We start from the raw sequence: 14,376 nt of genomic DNA on the forward strand, positions 1-14,376 counted from the left end.
TGCAAAGGCCACTGGAACAGGCAAATGGAGAGGGATAAGCCAAAGCAGATTCTGTGTTTTATAGTAGCTTCTTCTCTCTCACCTCTATGTAGACTCTCATTTCTACAGAGTGGAATGACACAGAAAAGTGGTGGAGCTATCTTACTCCTGAGCCAGCAGATATCCAAACTTACATATGAATAATGTCTCCTTAAAAGCAAGACTCTTGGGGCGCCTGGGTGGCTCAGTCAGCTGAGCGTCTGCCTTCAGCTCGGGTCATGATCTCAGGGTCCTGGGATTGAGCTCCATGTTGGGCTCCCTGCTCAGCAAGGAGTCTTGCTTCTCCCTCTGCCCCTCCCCCCACTTGTGCTCTCAAATAAGTGAAATTTAAAAAAAAGAGAGAGAGAGAGAGAGAGCAAGACTCTTAACAGTGATTAAAGTAGCAGAAGTGTGCATATATCTTTGTGTTAGTGTTTATATTCCTTAAATTCCTTAAATAGACACTCTGGAAGGTTCCCATGAACTAGGAACATTACAGTAAGATAAAAAGGTTTGGATGAAGCATGTGATCTGGATTACTACCTGTGTATCTAATGAGCCCCATCTGCCCACATCCCTCCGAAATAAATAACAGGAAGCATACTAAGCATACTAAGAGGCAAACTTTGTTTCAATTACTTTATGGCTATTTACTTAGTGTATACCTTATCTGAGGCATGGAATTTTAAGGCATTAAGATTTCAGTTACCTTAAGTGCCAAAGCCAAGTCCTCACCTGGACCCATGCTGGTCTTGGGAAAACTCCATTATATGCCCAGCGATCTCCCGTAGTTGTAAATTGGGGTACCGGTTATTTCGGAAATCCTCCAGAAGTCTGCTCCTGCCGGAGGGCATGACATCAGACATTCCGTACCGCAACCGGGAGGAAGCAAACAGAGTGCTGCTGGGGCTGAAGAGGCTGGAGGCACTGCTCGCACTGCGGTACTTGGCTTCAGCGCCTGGCGCGGCAGAGATGTATCTCCCACTGCCGTTGGTGAGGCCTCCTGTTGGTTACAGAACAGGACAACTCAAGACTCACTCTTAAGGAATTCTGTTCAAGAGAGGGAAAAAGCATCCCACACATGAAAGCCTGCACCATTTCTGATTTTGTTTCAAATCTACTCCTTCGGTGTTAAGATTCGATTCTATTAGTGCCACAGTTTTTATAAGGCCAACTCACCATGACGGAAAGAAACTTCTGCACAAAGAAAAGGGGAAATGCTTGGACCCACTGACAGGGCACTGCTAGCAATAACGAAGCAATAGTGAGCACAGCCGTTAATCAGGAAAAGATGAGAGAGTGCCTGTCCTATGACCCAGCACCTGAGCACCAGGAATCCAAAAACACACATCGCACAGAGACCTCAGGTCATTTTCCGTCTGAGCTCTGGGGAGATTCCTGCCATGAGTAGAATAATCTCATTCCCATCAGAAACCCTTCCTTAAAAAAGGAAAAGAGAAACAAATCAAGAGTACCCAGATTGGTCTGTTTTATATAAAGAGCTTCCCAAAAAGCTTCGAAGGAATGCTTTTGCCACTAAACAGAAATTGAAAATCACTAAGGCACCCTAGGCCGAGGAGAGACATAAGGAGTCGGGGAAAAGGACATATGCTTTGCAGTGGAAGGTTTTCAAGTTCTGCATCCAGAATGGGCAGCTCTTAACACCTTCTTTTGGGACAGAGCCTGAAATGATTGCAGTAGCAACAACTTTCATGCCACGGATAGTAATGACTGAACCGATGACAAGGGAAAAATAATTGTGAATCTCTAGAAGATAACACAGAGATAAAATAGAGGTAAGACCAAAAAGCTTATCAAAATGTAAAGCAGAGTAAAAAAAAAACCCATGAGAATGTATTTTCAATATTCTTAGTTTTTTACAATGGTTTTTTTTTTAACTTTACACTATTTAAAACAAAACAAAACAAAACAAAACACCCTTTTTGTGTGTTATTTAACCCCACTCTTTTTGAACAAAAAGGCAAGGTAGGTAAGAAACACCCTAATAAACCGCAAAGAGCACAGATGAATAACAACTCAGAATCCATGAGAAAAGTCACCCAGCATGATCTGTCCATTAAATTCTTCATGAGATGTAATTAATGTCTGCTCTGGAGTTTAATGGCAGCTACAAAAAGATACCCAGCTTGAATTTCTCCACAGAATTCTAGGGTCCAGCTTCAAAGATCTGGATCTCAATCAAAGTGATGGAACCAAAAGGAAATGGCTCAATGTTAAAATTCGTGAAACATTTACTGAGCACTTGTCCTATGCCAAGTGCTATACTAGAAGTATTCCATACACTGTTTTACTGAATTCTTACTGGTATTGTGGAAAAGAAGTTCTAAATTACCATTTATGTAACGGATAATTTAGGCCCAAAGAGGTAAAATGCTCACCCAAAGATACAAAACCCAAGATGATCATGGCTAGAATCTGTGACACAACTCGACTCCAGAGTAAGTGCCTCTGCAACCAAATGAAACTCATTTTCAGGCTCAGTTATATCAAGAAAGAGAGGAGGTTTATAAGAAGAGAGAACAGTTAAGTAGCCATACATCTGCTCTTTATTAAACCATTTCATAAACAATTCTTTCTTCCCTGGCCTGAGAAAGGGGAGAAATGGGGAAAGAGGTGAAAATCAAGTAAGTCAGCAGGTCTTGCAGAGCATGGGAACAGCAAGGAACATGCTTAAGAAGAAGGAATGGCACAAACACACACAGTTTTGAAAATAAAAGAGATTTCAGGAATCTCATCACTTAATAAAGGCATTTAGGGAGAAGTAACAAATCAACAGAGAAACAGAATCAAACTCCTAAAAAAAACATTCTAATATGGATGACAAACATAAGGAGACCTAAACTGTCATTGACAAATTGCTATTAACTCAGAAACCGACAGCCTTGAGAGTTAAAACCCCCACAATATTTTGAGATTTACCTCCGAGACTGCAACCAGGTTCCACAATAAATATAAGAAAAAGGCTTAAGTAAGGTGAAGAGGAAAGAAACCATTCTCAAATAGGCCAGAGCACTCTGTTCTTCACCAAGCCTGCCCTCTGGGGAAACTAGCATAACCTGCTGGGTTATCGTCAGAGACTGACTGAGCTGGGGACAGGAAATACACAACTCCAGCCTATTCAACCCACCCTGTCCCACCACAAAGGGGAGGAAACAAATGAGAAGCACTTGTGAAATTGGGGGTTGAGGAGCACAGGCTCCCTAAAAAGATTGAGCCCCAGTGACAGGACTACAGAGCACTGCCCCTCCCCATACACCTCAACAACACATGACCGGAAGCCTATTTATATTGGTTCCTTTTACTCAGTGCATCAGAGGCGGCTCTCAACAATTACAAGGCACACCGACAGTCAATCCACACAATGTGAAGAGAAAGAGCGAGCATTGGAGACACACACTGCAGGGGTAATCATGTCATCAGACCAGGAAATGAACACAACTCTGGTGAATATGCTACAGGCTCTGACAGAGAAAGCAGAGAGCATCCAAGAACAGGTGGGCAATGGAAGCAGAGACGGAAATCCTAAGAACTGAAAAGAAATGCTAGCGATAAAAAACTCTGTGACCTAAATGAGGAATTCATTGATGGGCTTCTTAGTAAATGGGACCCACATGAGGGAAGAATCTCTAGGCTAGAGGATGTATCAATAGAATCCCCAAAAACCAAAAAGGAAGAGAACAGAGACTCAGAAAAACAGAATCAAATACCCATGGGGCAAAATCCTACCTTCTTCACCTTTAAAGAAAAAATTGCCAAGATCCCCAACATCTGACTTTTTAATACAGGCAGAAGCCAACACCACTCATCAAAATGTTTACCATAAGTTCTCCCCAATCTACTCCCTAATATTAATACCACAGCCAGGTAGCCCTAAATTAAAATAAGCTCAAAATGAGTTGTCACCAGTGCATACTACTGAGTCCAAAATAAGTTAATTTTCACATGGTTAATTTTACTGGTGACAAGTCACTTTCAGGTGAGCAGTCACAAAATACTACATTACCTTATAGAATGGAGAAGAACAAAAGGCACACACATGACTAGTAAATAACCAGAAACAGTAAGTTACTGAACAATAAATTAGAAACATGTCTGGCAGTTTATGCAGGGACAGAGAAAACCATTTCATGTTTGAACTTTTCTCTTCTTAAAGGACTAAGGACATATGAGAACAGCGAGAATTAATTTTAAGAAGATGGGTGGCTCAGTGGGTTGGGCTGCTGCCTTCGGCTCAGGTCATGATCTCAGAGTCCTGGGATCGAGTCCCGCATCGGGCTCTCTGCTCATCGGAGAGCCTGCTTCCCTCTCTGTCTCTCTGCCTGCCTCTCCATCTACTTGTGATTTCTCTCTGTCAAATAAATAAATAAAATCTTAAAAAAAAAAAAGTAAGCACTTAGTTTTAAAAAAAAAAAAAAAAGAAATATAATAAAAAAAAAAAAAGAAAGAAATTCTATCATATAAAACTAAGTGCTTACTTTTTTTTTTTTTTTTGCCTTGGACAGATTATGAACTTTTGAGCTCATTTTTACTGTATTTCAAAACTGTGGGAATTAACAAGCACAGCAATCTTCTTCCAGGGCACATGATACAGCTGGGAGTTGTCAACCATGCACATTATATTACATCTGCTACTTCTTGATGCTTAGAGTTTAAAAATGGCACAATCTGGAGATTATGGAGAAAACCGTAAGCATGAAGGAGCATTTCAGGAAATGAGGGGGAGATGGGTGTGGAATGGAGCCATCTATAGGGAGGCAACACACGAAACTATTTAGGTAAGAATCAAATCCTTGGGAGACTCATCTCCCCATCCCTTACTTTTTCTTGCTGAGGTACAGCTGGAACTTAATAGAGATGAATGTTTTAGGTACGGGTTGAGAGCCTAAAGGTTTCATCTCACCCACATACAAGCCACAAAATGGCAGCTGTAAGTCTAATTATTAATAATAATAAGATCAATGGTAATAGTAATAATTACAAAAGCAATACTTTTAAACTGAGAAGTATAACACACACTTAAGACACCTAGTTCAAAATCTGACTCGCTCAGGGTCATAAAAAACTTACTTCTATTACTGAACACACATATGTGTATGTATGTTTATCTGTGAGAGAGATAGAAGGGAGAGTTGAGAAAGTGGATGGGAGATTTTCTTTCTTAAGACATTTCCACCGTAGGGGTGCCTGGGTGGCTCAGTTGGTTAAGTGACTGCCTTCAACTCAGGTCATGATCCTGGAGTCCCAGGATGGAGTCCCAGGACGGAGTCCCACAACAGGCTCCCTGCTTGGCAGGAAGTCTGCTTCTCCCTCTGACCCTCCCCCTTCTCATGCTCGCTCGCTCTCTCTCTCTAATAAATAAATAAAATCTTAAAAAAAAAAAAAAAAAAAGACATTTCCACTCTATGCCAACAAATGTGACACCTTAGAACAAATTCCTAGAAAGTCACAAATTACCAAAACTGTCTCAAGAAATGAAAAACTTGGCTCCATAAGATGTAAATAGAAATTGAGCTAGTAATTAAAAATCTTTCCACAAGTAAACACCCAGGCCAGGATAGTTTCACTGCTGAATTTTTCAAATGTTTAAAGAAATAATACCAATACTCCACCAACTGTTCCAGAAAACGGAGGGGGATGGTACATTTCCCAACCTATGTTATAAAGTCAATGCCACCATGATAACAAGTCAGACAAAGAAAGGAAGTGACAGACTCCCTCATGAATATAGATCAAAAACTCTTCAAAAAAAATACTAACCATAGGATGAAGCAAAGTTTATCCCTGGAACGCAAGCGTGTATAACAACCAAAAAATAATTAATGTAACACATCATATTCACAGAATAAAAGAAGAACAGCACACATTCACCAATAAACAGAAAAAGCACTGAACAAAATCCAAATTCCATTTATGGCAAAATGCTCAAACTTAGAACAGAAGTGAGCCCAATAAAGGGCATCTATGAAAAATTTACAATGATCATACTTAAAAGTAAAATACAATGATCATACTTAAAAGTAAAAGAGTAATACTTTATCCTCAAGATTAGGAACAAGGCAAGGATGTGTGCTCTTATCTACTGTATTTAACACTGTGCTGGAGTTTCTCGGCAGTTAGACAAGAAAATGAAATAAAAGGCAGCCAGACTGGAAAACCCTTTATTCACTAGTAACATGTTCCTACATAGAGAATATCCTAAGGAATCTACCAAAACCTATTGGGACTAATAAGTAAGTATGGCCAATTTGCAGAATGTAAAATCAATACACAAAAATCAACTGTATTTCTATAAACAAGCAACAAACAATCCAAAACCAAAGTAAGGATACAATTCCACTCATAACAGCTTAAGAAAAAGAAGATAGTAACAAATTTAACAAAAGGGGTATAGGACGTGTACACTGAAAATTTTTAAACTTTGCTGGGGAAAATGGTGTACACTTAAAAAAATGCATTTCCACCTCATGCAGTAACACAAAATTAACTCAAAATGGATGATAAATTTTTTTAAAGATTTTATTTATTTATTTGACAGAGAGATATTATAAGTAGGCAGAGAGGCAGGCAGAGAGAGAGGAGGAAGCAGACTCCTTGCTGAGCAGAGAGCCCAATGCAGAACTCTATCCCAGGACCCTGAGATCATGACCTGAGCCGAAGGCAGAGGCTTAACCCACTGAGCCATCCAGGCACCCTGAATGATAAATTTAAATGTAAGAGTTAGAACAGTAAAATTTTTAGAACAAAACATAAAAGAAAAATCTTTATGAGCCTGAGCTGGGCAAAGATTCCTATACCAGAAAGCATGATACACTGGACCTTATCAAAATTAAAAACTACTGCAAAATGAAAAAAAAGGACACTTAGATAGCTCAGTCAGTTAAGCATCTGCCTGTGGCTTGGGTCACAATCCCAGGGTCCTGGAACCAAGTCCTGCATGGAGCCTCTTGTTCAGCGGGGAGCCTGCTTCTCTCTCTGCCTGCTGCTCCCCTTGCTTGTGCTCATACGCACTCTGACAAATAAATAAATAAATATCTTTTAAAGAAAAAAAAAAGGATTGAGATGTAATATTAAAAAGAAGAAGAAGGAGAGAAAGAAAAGACAAGCAGAAAACCAGAGGAAAATACATGCAAAGCAAGTATCTAATGAAGGAGTTGTAGCCAGGAATATAAAAAGAATTCCTACAGCTCAGTAATAAGAAAAACAACCCAAATTTTAAAATGGGCAAAAAATGTGAGCAGACATTTCACCAAAGAATAGTTAATAGTTAATAAGCACAAGAAAATGATGTTCAACATCCTTAGTCATGAGGGAAATGGAAATTAAAACCACACTGACATACCATTTCAAGCTCACTAGAATAGCTATATTAAATAAGACAAGAATAATGTCAGTAAAGATGCAAAGAAGTCAGAGCCCTCACTGCCGATGGGAATGTAAAATGGTGCACCAACTTGGAAAACACTGGCATTTTCTCAATAAGTTTAACATAAAACTGAAACACAAATCAGCAATTCTACTACTAGAGAAATAAAAACATGTGTCCAAAGAAAGAATTGCATGTAAATGTTCATAGCAGCATGATTTCTTTTTCTTTTTTTTTTTTTAAAGATTTTATTTATTTATTTGATAGACAGGGATCGGAAGCAGGCAGAGAGAGAGGAGGAAGCAGGGTCCCCGCTGAGCAGAGAGCCCGACACGGGGCTTGATCTCAGGACCCTGAGATCACGACCCGAGCCAAAGGCAGAGGCTTCAACCCACTTAGCCACCCAGGCACCCCAGCAGCATGATTTTTAATAGCCAAAACTTACAACCGACAAAAATCCTTCAACTGTGAATGGTTAGACAAAATGTAGTATGTCCATAAAGAAGACAACAATTCAGCAATAAAATGAAACAAACTACTGACACATATAAGATCATGAATGAAATCTCAAACACATGAGAATGCGGTGGAAGGTGGGGACACACCATGAGAAGGGAAGGAAGTCAAACAAAAGAGATCACATGTTGTATGGTTCCATTTATATGAAATGTTCAGAAAAGACAAATCTTAAAACAAAGCAAATCAGTGGCTGACTGGGGCTAAAGGTGTGAATGCAGATTAACTGTAACTGGTCTTGTGAAAACTGAGGGGATAAAAATATTCTATATATTCTATAACCGATTTATGGTGATGGTTGTAAGCCTGAAATGGATGAATTTTCTATGTAAAATATAACTCAATAAAGATTTCTTTAAAAAAAGAATTTTGGGGGGCACCTGGGTGGCTCAGTGGGTTAAAGCCTCTGCCTTCGGCTCAGGTCATGATCCCAGGGTCCTGGGATCGAGCCCCGCATCGGGCTCTCTGCTCAGCATGGAGCCTGTTTCCTCCTCTCTCTCTGCCTGCTGCTCTGCCTACTTGTGATCTCTGTCTGTCAAATAAATAAATAAAATCTTAAAAAAAAAAAAAAAAAGAATTTTGGTCTTTAAACAACTGCTAACGGAAAAAACATTAAAGAGTGTTAAGTAGGCACCAACAAGTGGTCGCTGAATAAATAATGAGGAAAAGAAAAACTAAGCTGACTAAGCAGGTCAGTGATCATCTGGAGAATATTCTAACGAACACATGTGTGACTCTGAGGAAGAAGTATGAAAATCATATGATGGAGAAAAGATCCATACTGGGAAAAAAAGAGAGATCTATAGGCTGGCATGTGCATTCAAATACTTGCTAGCTGTGTGGTATTATGAAAGGCATGAGATCACACGGAGTTTAAATTCCCTGTGCAGAAGCGAGTCAGGAGAGAACTGCACACAATGAATGCATGCACAGCACAGCCCTTAGCGATCGGAGAGCTAATGGCCGCGGTCAGCAGTACAGCATTATCAGCAAAGAAACCAGATCAGGTGTGGCCTAATATATATTTGGTAAAGAAATGTTACGTTTCCTGCACCAAAAAATGTCTTCAGGACCTCTGTATGGACACTGTTAGAGACCAATTCTCGTACCTCTACTTTCTCTAGGTTAAGACCAAAGCACGCAAGAACCCTTCAGTCAAGGAAACAGACTGAGCAAAGGCAAAGCTCTATCGATCAGGACACAAAGTTCCTGAGGAATGACATGCCTGACAGATACAGGACACGCAGTAATGGAAGTCCCATGCAAACATACGCAACTAAATTGCTTAAATGAGGTCAACTGCTTTTAAAAGGGAAGATATCTTAAAAAGAAAGCCAGGCAGCGGCAAGTCATTAAATGAGAAACAACTTGTACTAACAGTTATTTCCTCCTTCACAGAGGAAACATGAATTAAGAAGGAAGTGTACTTCACAACATCGCCGAGGCACTGGAAAGAGCAAAGACACCATGCATGTAAGTACATGCATGTAAGTTCCGGCTCCATTTTCAAACACCGAGAGCCACAGCATCTAGTTCAGGGTTGACAAACCACAGCCCACAGGACAAATGTGGCCTGCTGCCGCCTATTTCTGGAAATAAAGTTTGACTGCATGATAGCTACACATTCATTTACATTTTGTCTGTGGCTGCTTTTGTACTGCACAGCAGAACGGAATGCTTGTATAGAGACTGCCTGACCTGCAAGTCTGAAATAGTTACTACCCGGCTCTTAGGCCGCCTCCCCCAACAAAAAAGTTTGCAAGATTTAGTTGGTGTACTATGAATGTCAATATGAGCTGACACAGTTCAAATGTTTAAATCAAGGAATTAAAAGGTAAGACTTCTGGATTTGATAATGCACTGGTTTAAAAGATACCCTGGGCATATCATGTGACAAGATGTACAATGATGGCGTGGGCTCTGGAGCCAAAGAGGTTTGATGCTCAATCTCCAAATAACGAGAAGACCTCGGCAAGATATTTCAGGAAATCTCCTCACTTCCATACCACGGGCAAAATACTACACCTACCAGAGTTACATGTACACTACCCAAAACCATTAACAGTAGCAGATAATAACTACTATGTGTTAGCTCCTTCCATCTACACACCAAACTGGGACTTTTATTTACCCCTTACAATGCATTACCCTCGGTCTTTAAAGTCAAGCACTCTGTCACTAGGAAACACTACTGTGCAATGTACCCCACTGCCTTATCAGTCCAACTTGGATATTCCAATCTGGAATGGCCCGACAACTTCTCTAAAGTAACATCTATATATAACCTAAGACAATGAGTTCCACAAGGACAGCTCTGACCATGTGAGATTTCAGAACACACACACGCTCACAGAATGTGTATGTACATACATACGTACACAGTTTTGCCTTAAAAACCACCTCTCCAACTCCGAGATGGCACTCTTAGTCCAGAATATTACCTCTACTATCAGGGCTTCTTTGATTTTTATAAATCGCTCCCCAGTCTCTGTATTTCCAAATGAAAGCGTACTATTTGTGTTCAGTCAGTCTTCATCTCAGAGCCCATAAAGCCACTTCTAATCTTGCTGGTTAAAAACTGAAAAGAGTCCATGTAAACTACAAGCTCTGGAAGATAATGATGTGTCAATGCAGGTTCATCACCTGTAAAAGGTACCGCTCTGGTGGCGGGTGCTGATCCTGAAAAAACCTGCATGTGTACAGGGCAGAGGGTACAGGAGTAATCTCTGTACTTTCCCCTCAAATTTACTATGAAGATAAAACTGCTCCCCCAAAGCCCCCAAACAAATACACAAACAAACAAAAGAGAGGATTAAAAATAAAAACCAAACAAAATCTTCTAGGGAATGGCCATACATGCTGACTTTTCCTAGGACACTGCCTGTTTAGGTCTGTCGTCACTGAGTTCATTGTTAACAGCACCCCCACCTACTCTCAAATGTGTCCTGGGTTGTGCCGCAAATTGCGTGGTCACTCTACTTCAATGTCTCAACTTGACTCATCTAAGAAATAAATCAGCACTTCAAAATGCAAACTTGGTAAGTAACTGAGGGGAAGGAAGTATGCACCACACTCCACCTCATGGAAGACTTGGGAATTTGCCACTCAAAGTACTAATGTAAGTTTCTTCTCATTCTTACAGCCTGCTGTTTACAATCCTCTTTTCTTTCCTCATTTTAGCAACTAGATGGTAACATTTTTAAATCCCCATACATAATAACAACCTAAACATACACTTGAGAAATACACATCTATACTCATTAGCATACTAGGTAATTTATACCAAAAAAATAATAGTAAGAGTCTGGCAATTTTTAAAAATAAAACATTTTATGTGGAAAAGTAAGATATTAAGTGTATATGAGGGGAGAAGGGAGGGAGTCTGAAAAATAAGGCAAAATATTAACTGTGATATTTCGGTGGTGACACTAGGTGAACACATTCTTTGTCTATGTCTCTGTGTTTTCCAGCTTCCCTGAAAATTACTCTATCCTGGGTTTATAATGAAAGACTCCCATGTGCAGCCAAAGAACAAGATGTTCAGACTGATGCTGAAGTGAATATACAGGGGATGCACCCAATAAATCCAAAACTGCTATGCTCTCTAGGTACACCCTAAATAACATGAGGCACTTAAGGAAGGCACAGAACACCCAGGACACTTCCTAGGATAAAGGGATTGTCCTTTGCTTACGCAAAGAACTTGTAATGTCATCAGTGGCAAGAGATTTCTAGAGTTCAAGGTGGTGTTAGAGTAATGGTTCTTACCCAGGTTTAAGCTTGAAGAGGATCCATGTGAAGAGAGGGAAGGAGGTGGTGTCTGTGAATGTCCTGGTCCCTGACTAGGGAGAGGCATGCCCACGGGTCCAGGAGAGGAGGAAAAGCTAAGGCCGTTATAAAAACTGTGTCCAATGGGGGTCAAGCTGCTCGATGTCCTCTTATAAAGGTCACTGCTGCCAGTCAGGGAGTCACGGCGGGAGCCACTGCCAGTGTTGGAGTTTGCAACTAAAATGGAATTAAAACAATGCAGATAAGAAAAGGCCTGTTCTTTGAAGAACAAGCCCAGTGACCTGTTCCTAACACTTTGATCCAGACTCCTTACCACCGCAAATTTGTCAGCAGAGACAGCCTAACTGTTCATGTGGCAGTTCTAGGGGCAGGTAAGTAATAAAGAGGACATGGCTCAGGTTAACATGAAGCTTTTGTTCAAACCATCACACGAATGCTGAATTTACCTTCCTTTGGTGTCACATATTATGGAGTGGAAATGGGGTAAAAAGCTCGGACGGCCACATAAGCTATGGAAAAGGTGAAAGAAAATGGGCTAGAAAGAATGCCTTTCATCAACCCAAAGGTTCTAGTAGAAAAATGGAGTACAGAAAAAAGATCTGTAAATGGGGTAATTTCCCCGCTACACGAGACTTACATGTGAAAGCCTGTTTTCTCAATGGGTTCAATAAAGAGTTATTGCTAGCCCCCAATTCCAATTTAAGATTCTCTCTCTCAAAACATGCCCTTCTGTTCTGAAATTACATTGTTTTACAAACACTGCAATTATCCCACTGTTTTCCTTACTACTTTACTGCTTTATCCTCCCATTGAAACATTAAAAATATCTCAGTCTAATGTCCTTCTTCCCACTTTTCCATAATAGCCACCTTCATTCTTCTCAAAAGACTGGAGCAAACTCCCGACTCTGTAAGGCCTGCAGACTGTGGGGTACACTACCCTGTGGTCTTTGGTCAGTCCTTCTCCCTCGGTTTTTAACATCCACATTTCTACACTTCCCTCCAGATTCTTCCCAATGCCTGTTAAAAAACCTCCCCAGGTTTTCTAATCCCTGAAACAAATCAACTATGAGAGTATAAATAAGTAGCAATATGAGCATAAACCTGAAATCAGCCCCAACTGTGAAACTTGATTTTAACAGTCCGTCATCTCAAAGATATGTGGGATGGCCGGATTCCCACGGGGCTCGGTCCAGATCTGCCTGGGTTATCTGTCCAGGGTTCCATGCATCATCAGTGTTCCATAGAGATTGTAAAAACAACAAAAATTCAGTTTTAACAGCACTTAAGTTGGATGTCTACCTGCTGTTCCAAACCCTCCAAGGGCTGATCCCAGGGTGGCGCCGAGAGAACTGCTACTTCCGAATCCCAAGGATGTGTTGGCAGGCTGGGCAGAGCCCTGGGAGAAGAGGGAGCTGCTCTGTGAATTGCTGTTCAGAGAGTTGTTGCCATAGAAAGAGCTGGATGCCAGGCTGTTACTGGGCTGCTGCTGGGGCTGGGGCTGGGGCTGCTGAGTTCCTAAAGGGCGAAATGGTCCATTTGTTGTTCCAGCAAGACCACCAGCTGCTCCATTTGCTGAAGCTGCGGCCGCCGCAACAGCTACGAAGAAGAAAGCAAAGCATTGGGCTGGGAAAGGCGCTGGCCACATTCCCCAGCCTTGGAGCTAGCCTTCCAGAAACACTGTCACATGCTCCTAGCTTCGCAAAGCAGACACGAATCTGCCTTTGAGCCTTCCATCTGAGACTTCTATTTTCTACTTATGCTTCCAATTTGAAGTCAAAATACCATGGAAGCCAAATTCACTACAGTGGTAGCTTTAAAGAGTCTGCAGTTTAAAATAGGTACAGATGTCAAATGTAGCCATTTTAAATACGACTACTTCCTAAATTCTGAAGTTCCACAAATATCAATGTTGAGGACTTTTCCAGAACCCATCAGCAATATATACAATCCCCTCGAATTCCTGAACACGTTGCTCTCTTCTGGATGTTCCTGCTATTGTTCCTAATTTATATTCCTAATATATATACACATACATAAAGCCTAAAATAAAAACCCATTCTGGCCCACCCCTATTAAAATGTATTGCTCTGCCATTCCTCACTATTCCCCTCCATCCCACCGCCCTCCGAAAAAAAAGAAAAGCAAACACCAACATCGAAAAAACAAAAAACTACAACAACAAAATATTATCTTAAAATAATGTCATGGATTTCTGTGAAATTAGCCTTGGACTTCTGCCAACGGTGCCATTTTGTGTGAGTAATCCAACTTCCTATGTTCATGGAGGAGCAGGTCCTTGCTGCTAACCAGCTGATATGTGGCTGTCAACAGAATCTATCGAGGTCACTTGCTGCTTCTCATTTTCTCTTTGAAACATTACAGGGCAGAACTGCTATACTGAGAACTGCCAAATAAAGTACATTTCAGCACATCGTTTCAGAACATCATCCACCACCTCTTCTGGGCCACTGACAGGAGTTCACGAAGACGGAAGCTCACCTGCTTGCGCAGCCGAGGAACTGATGATGACTGGGGCGGGAGCTACAAGCCGAACAGGAGCTCCAAGACCATTTCTCGCTCCAGCATTCACCACAAGGGCACCGGTTTGGTCATAGTAAGCAGCAGGAGCCAAGACGGGGTAACCTGGAAATATTAAGCCACATACAA

At 41.0% G+C, this 14,376-nt stretch overlaps 1 protein-coding gene across 12 annotated transcripts in view; it reads right to left on the reverse strand.

The window, feature by feature from the left end:
* Positions 1–14,376, reverse strand: part of PUM1 (pumilio RNA binding family member 1) — a 141,421-nt gene that overhangs the window by 21,075 nt on the left and 105,970 nt on the right. For 9 of the 12 annotated variants that reach the window (XM_059376952.1, XM_059376953.1, XM_059376944.1 and 6 more), the window contains 4 exons: positions 14,209–14,352; positions 13,009–13,305; positions 11,687–11,923; positions 754–1,021 (listed from right to left, as the gene is read on the reverse strand). In XM_059376952.1, the coding sequence (XP_059232935.1) occupies positions 754–1,021; positions 11,687–11,923; positions 13,009–13,305; positions 14,209–14,352 (946 nt within the window). The remainder of the gene's footprint in view (positions 1–753; positions 1,022–11,686; positions 11,924–13,008; positions 13,306–14,208; positions 14,353–14,376) is intronic. The other 3 variants (XM_059376950.1, XM_059376949.1, XM_059376948.1) reach the window with 2 other exon arrangements.

Source organism: Mustela nigripes, chromosome 14, assembly GCF_022355385.1.
Source record: "Mustela nigripes isolate SB6536 chromosome 14, MUSNIG.SB6536, whole genome shotgun sequence".
Lineage (NCBI taxonomy): Eukaryota > Metazoa > Chordata > Mammalia > Carnivora > Mustelidae > Mustela > Mustela nigripes.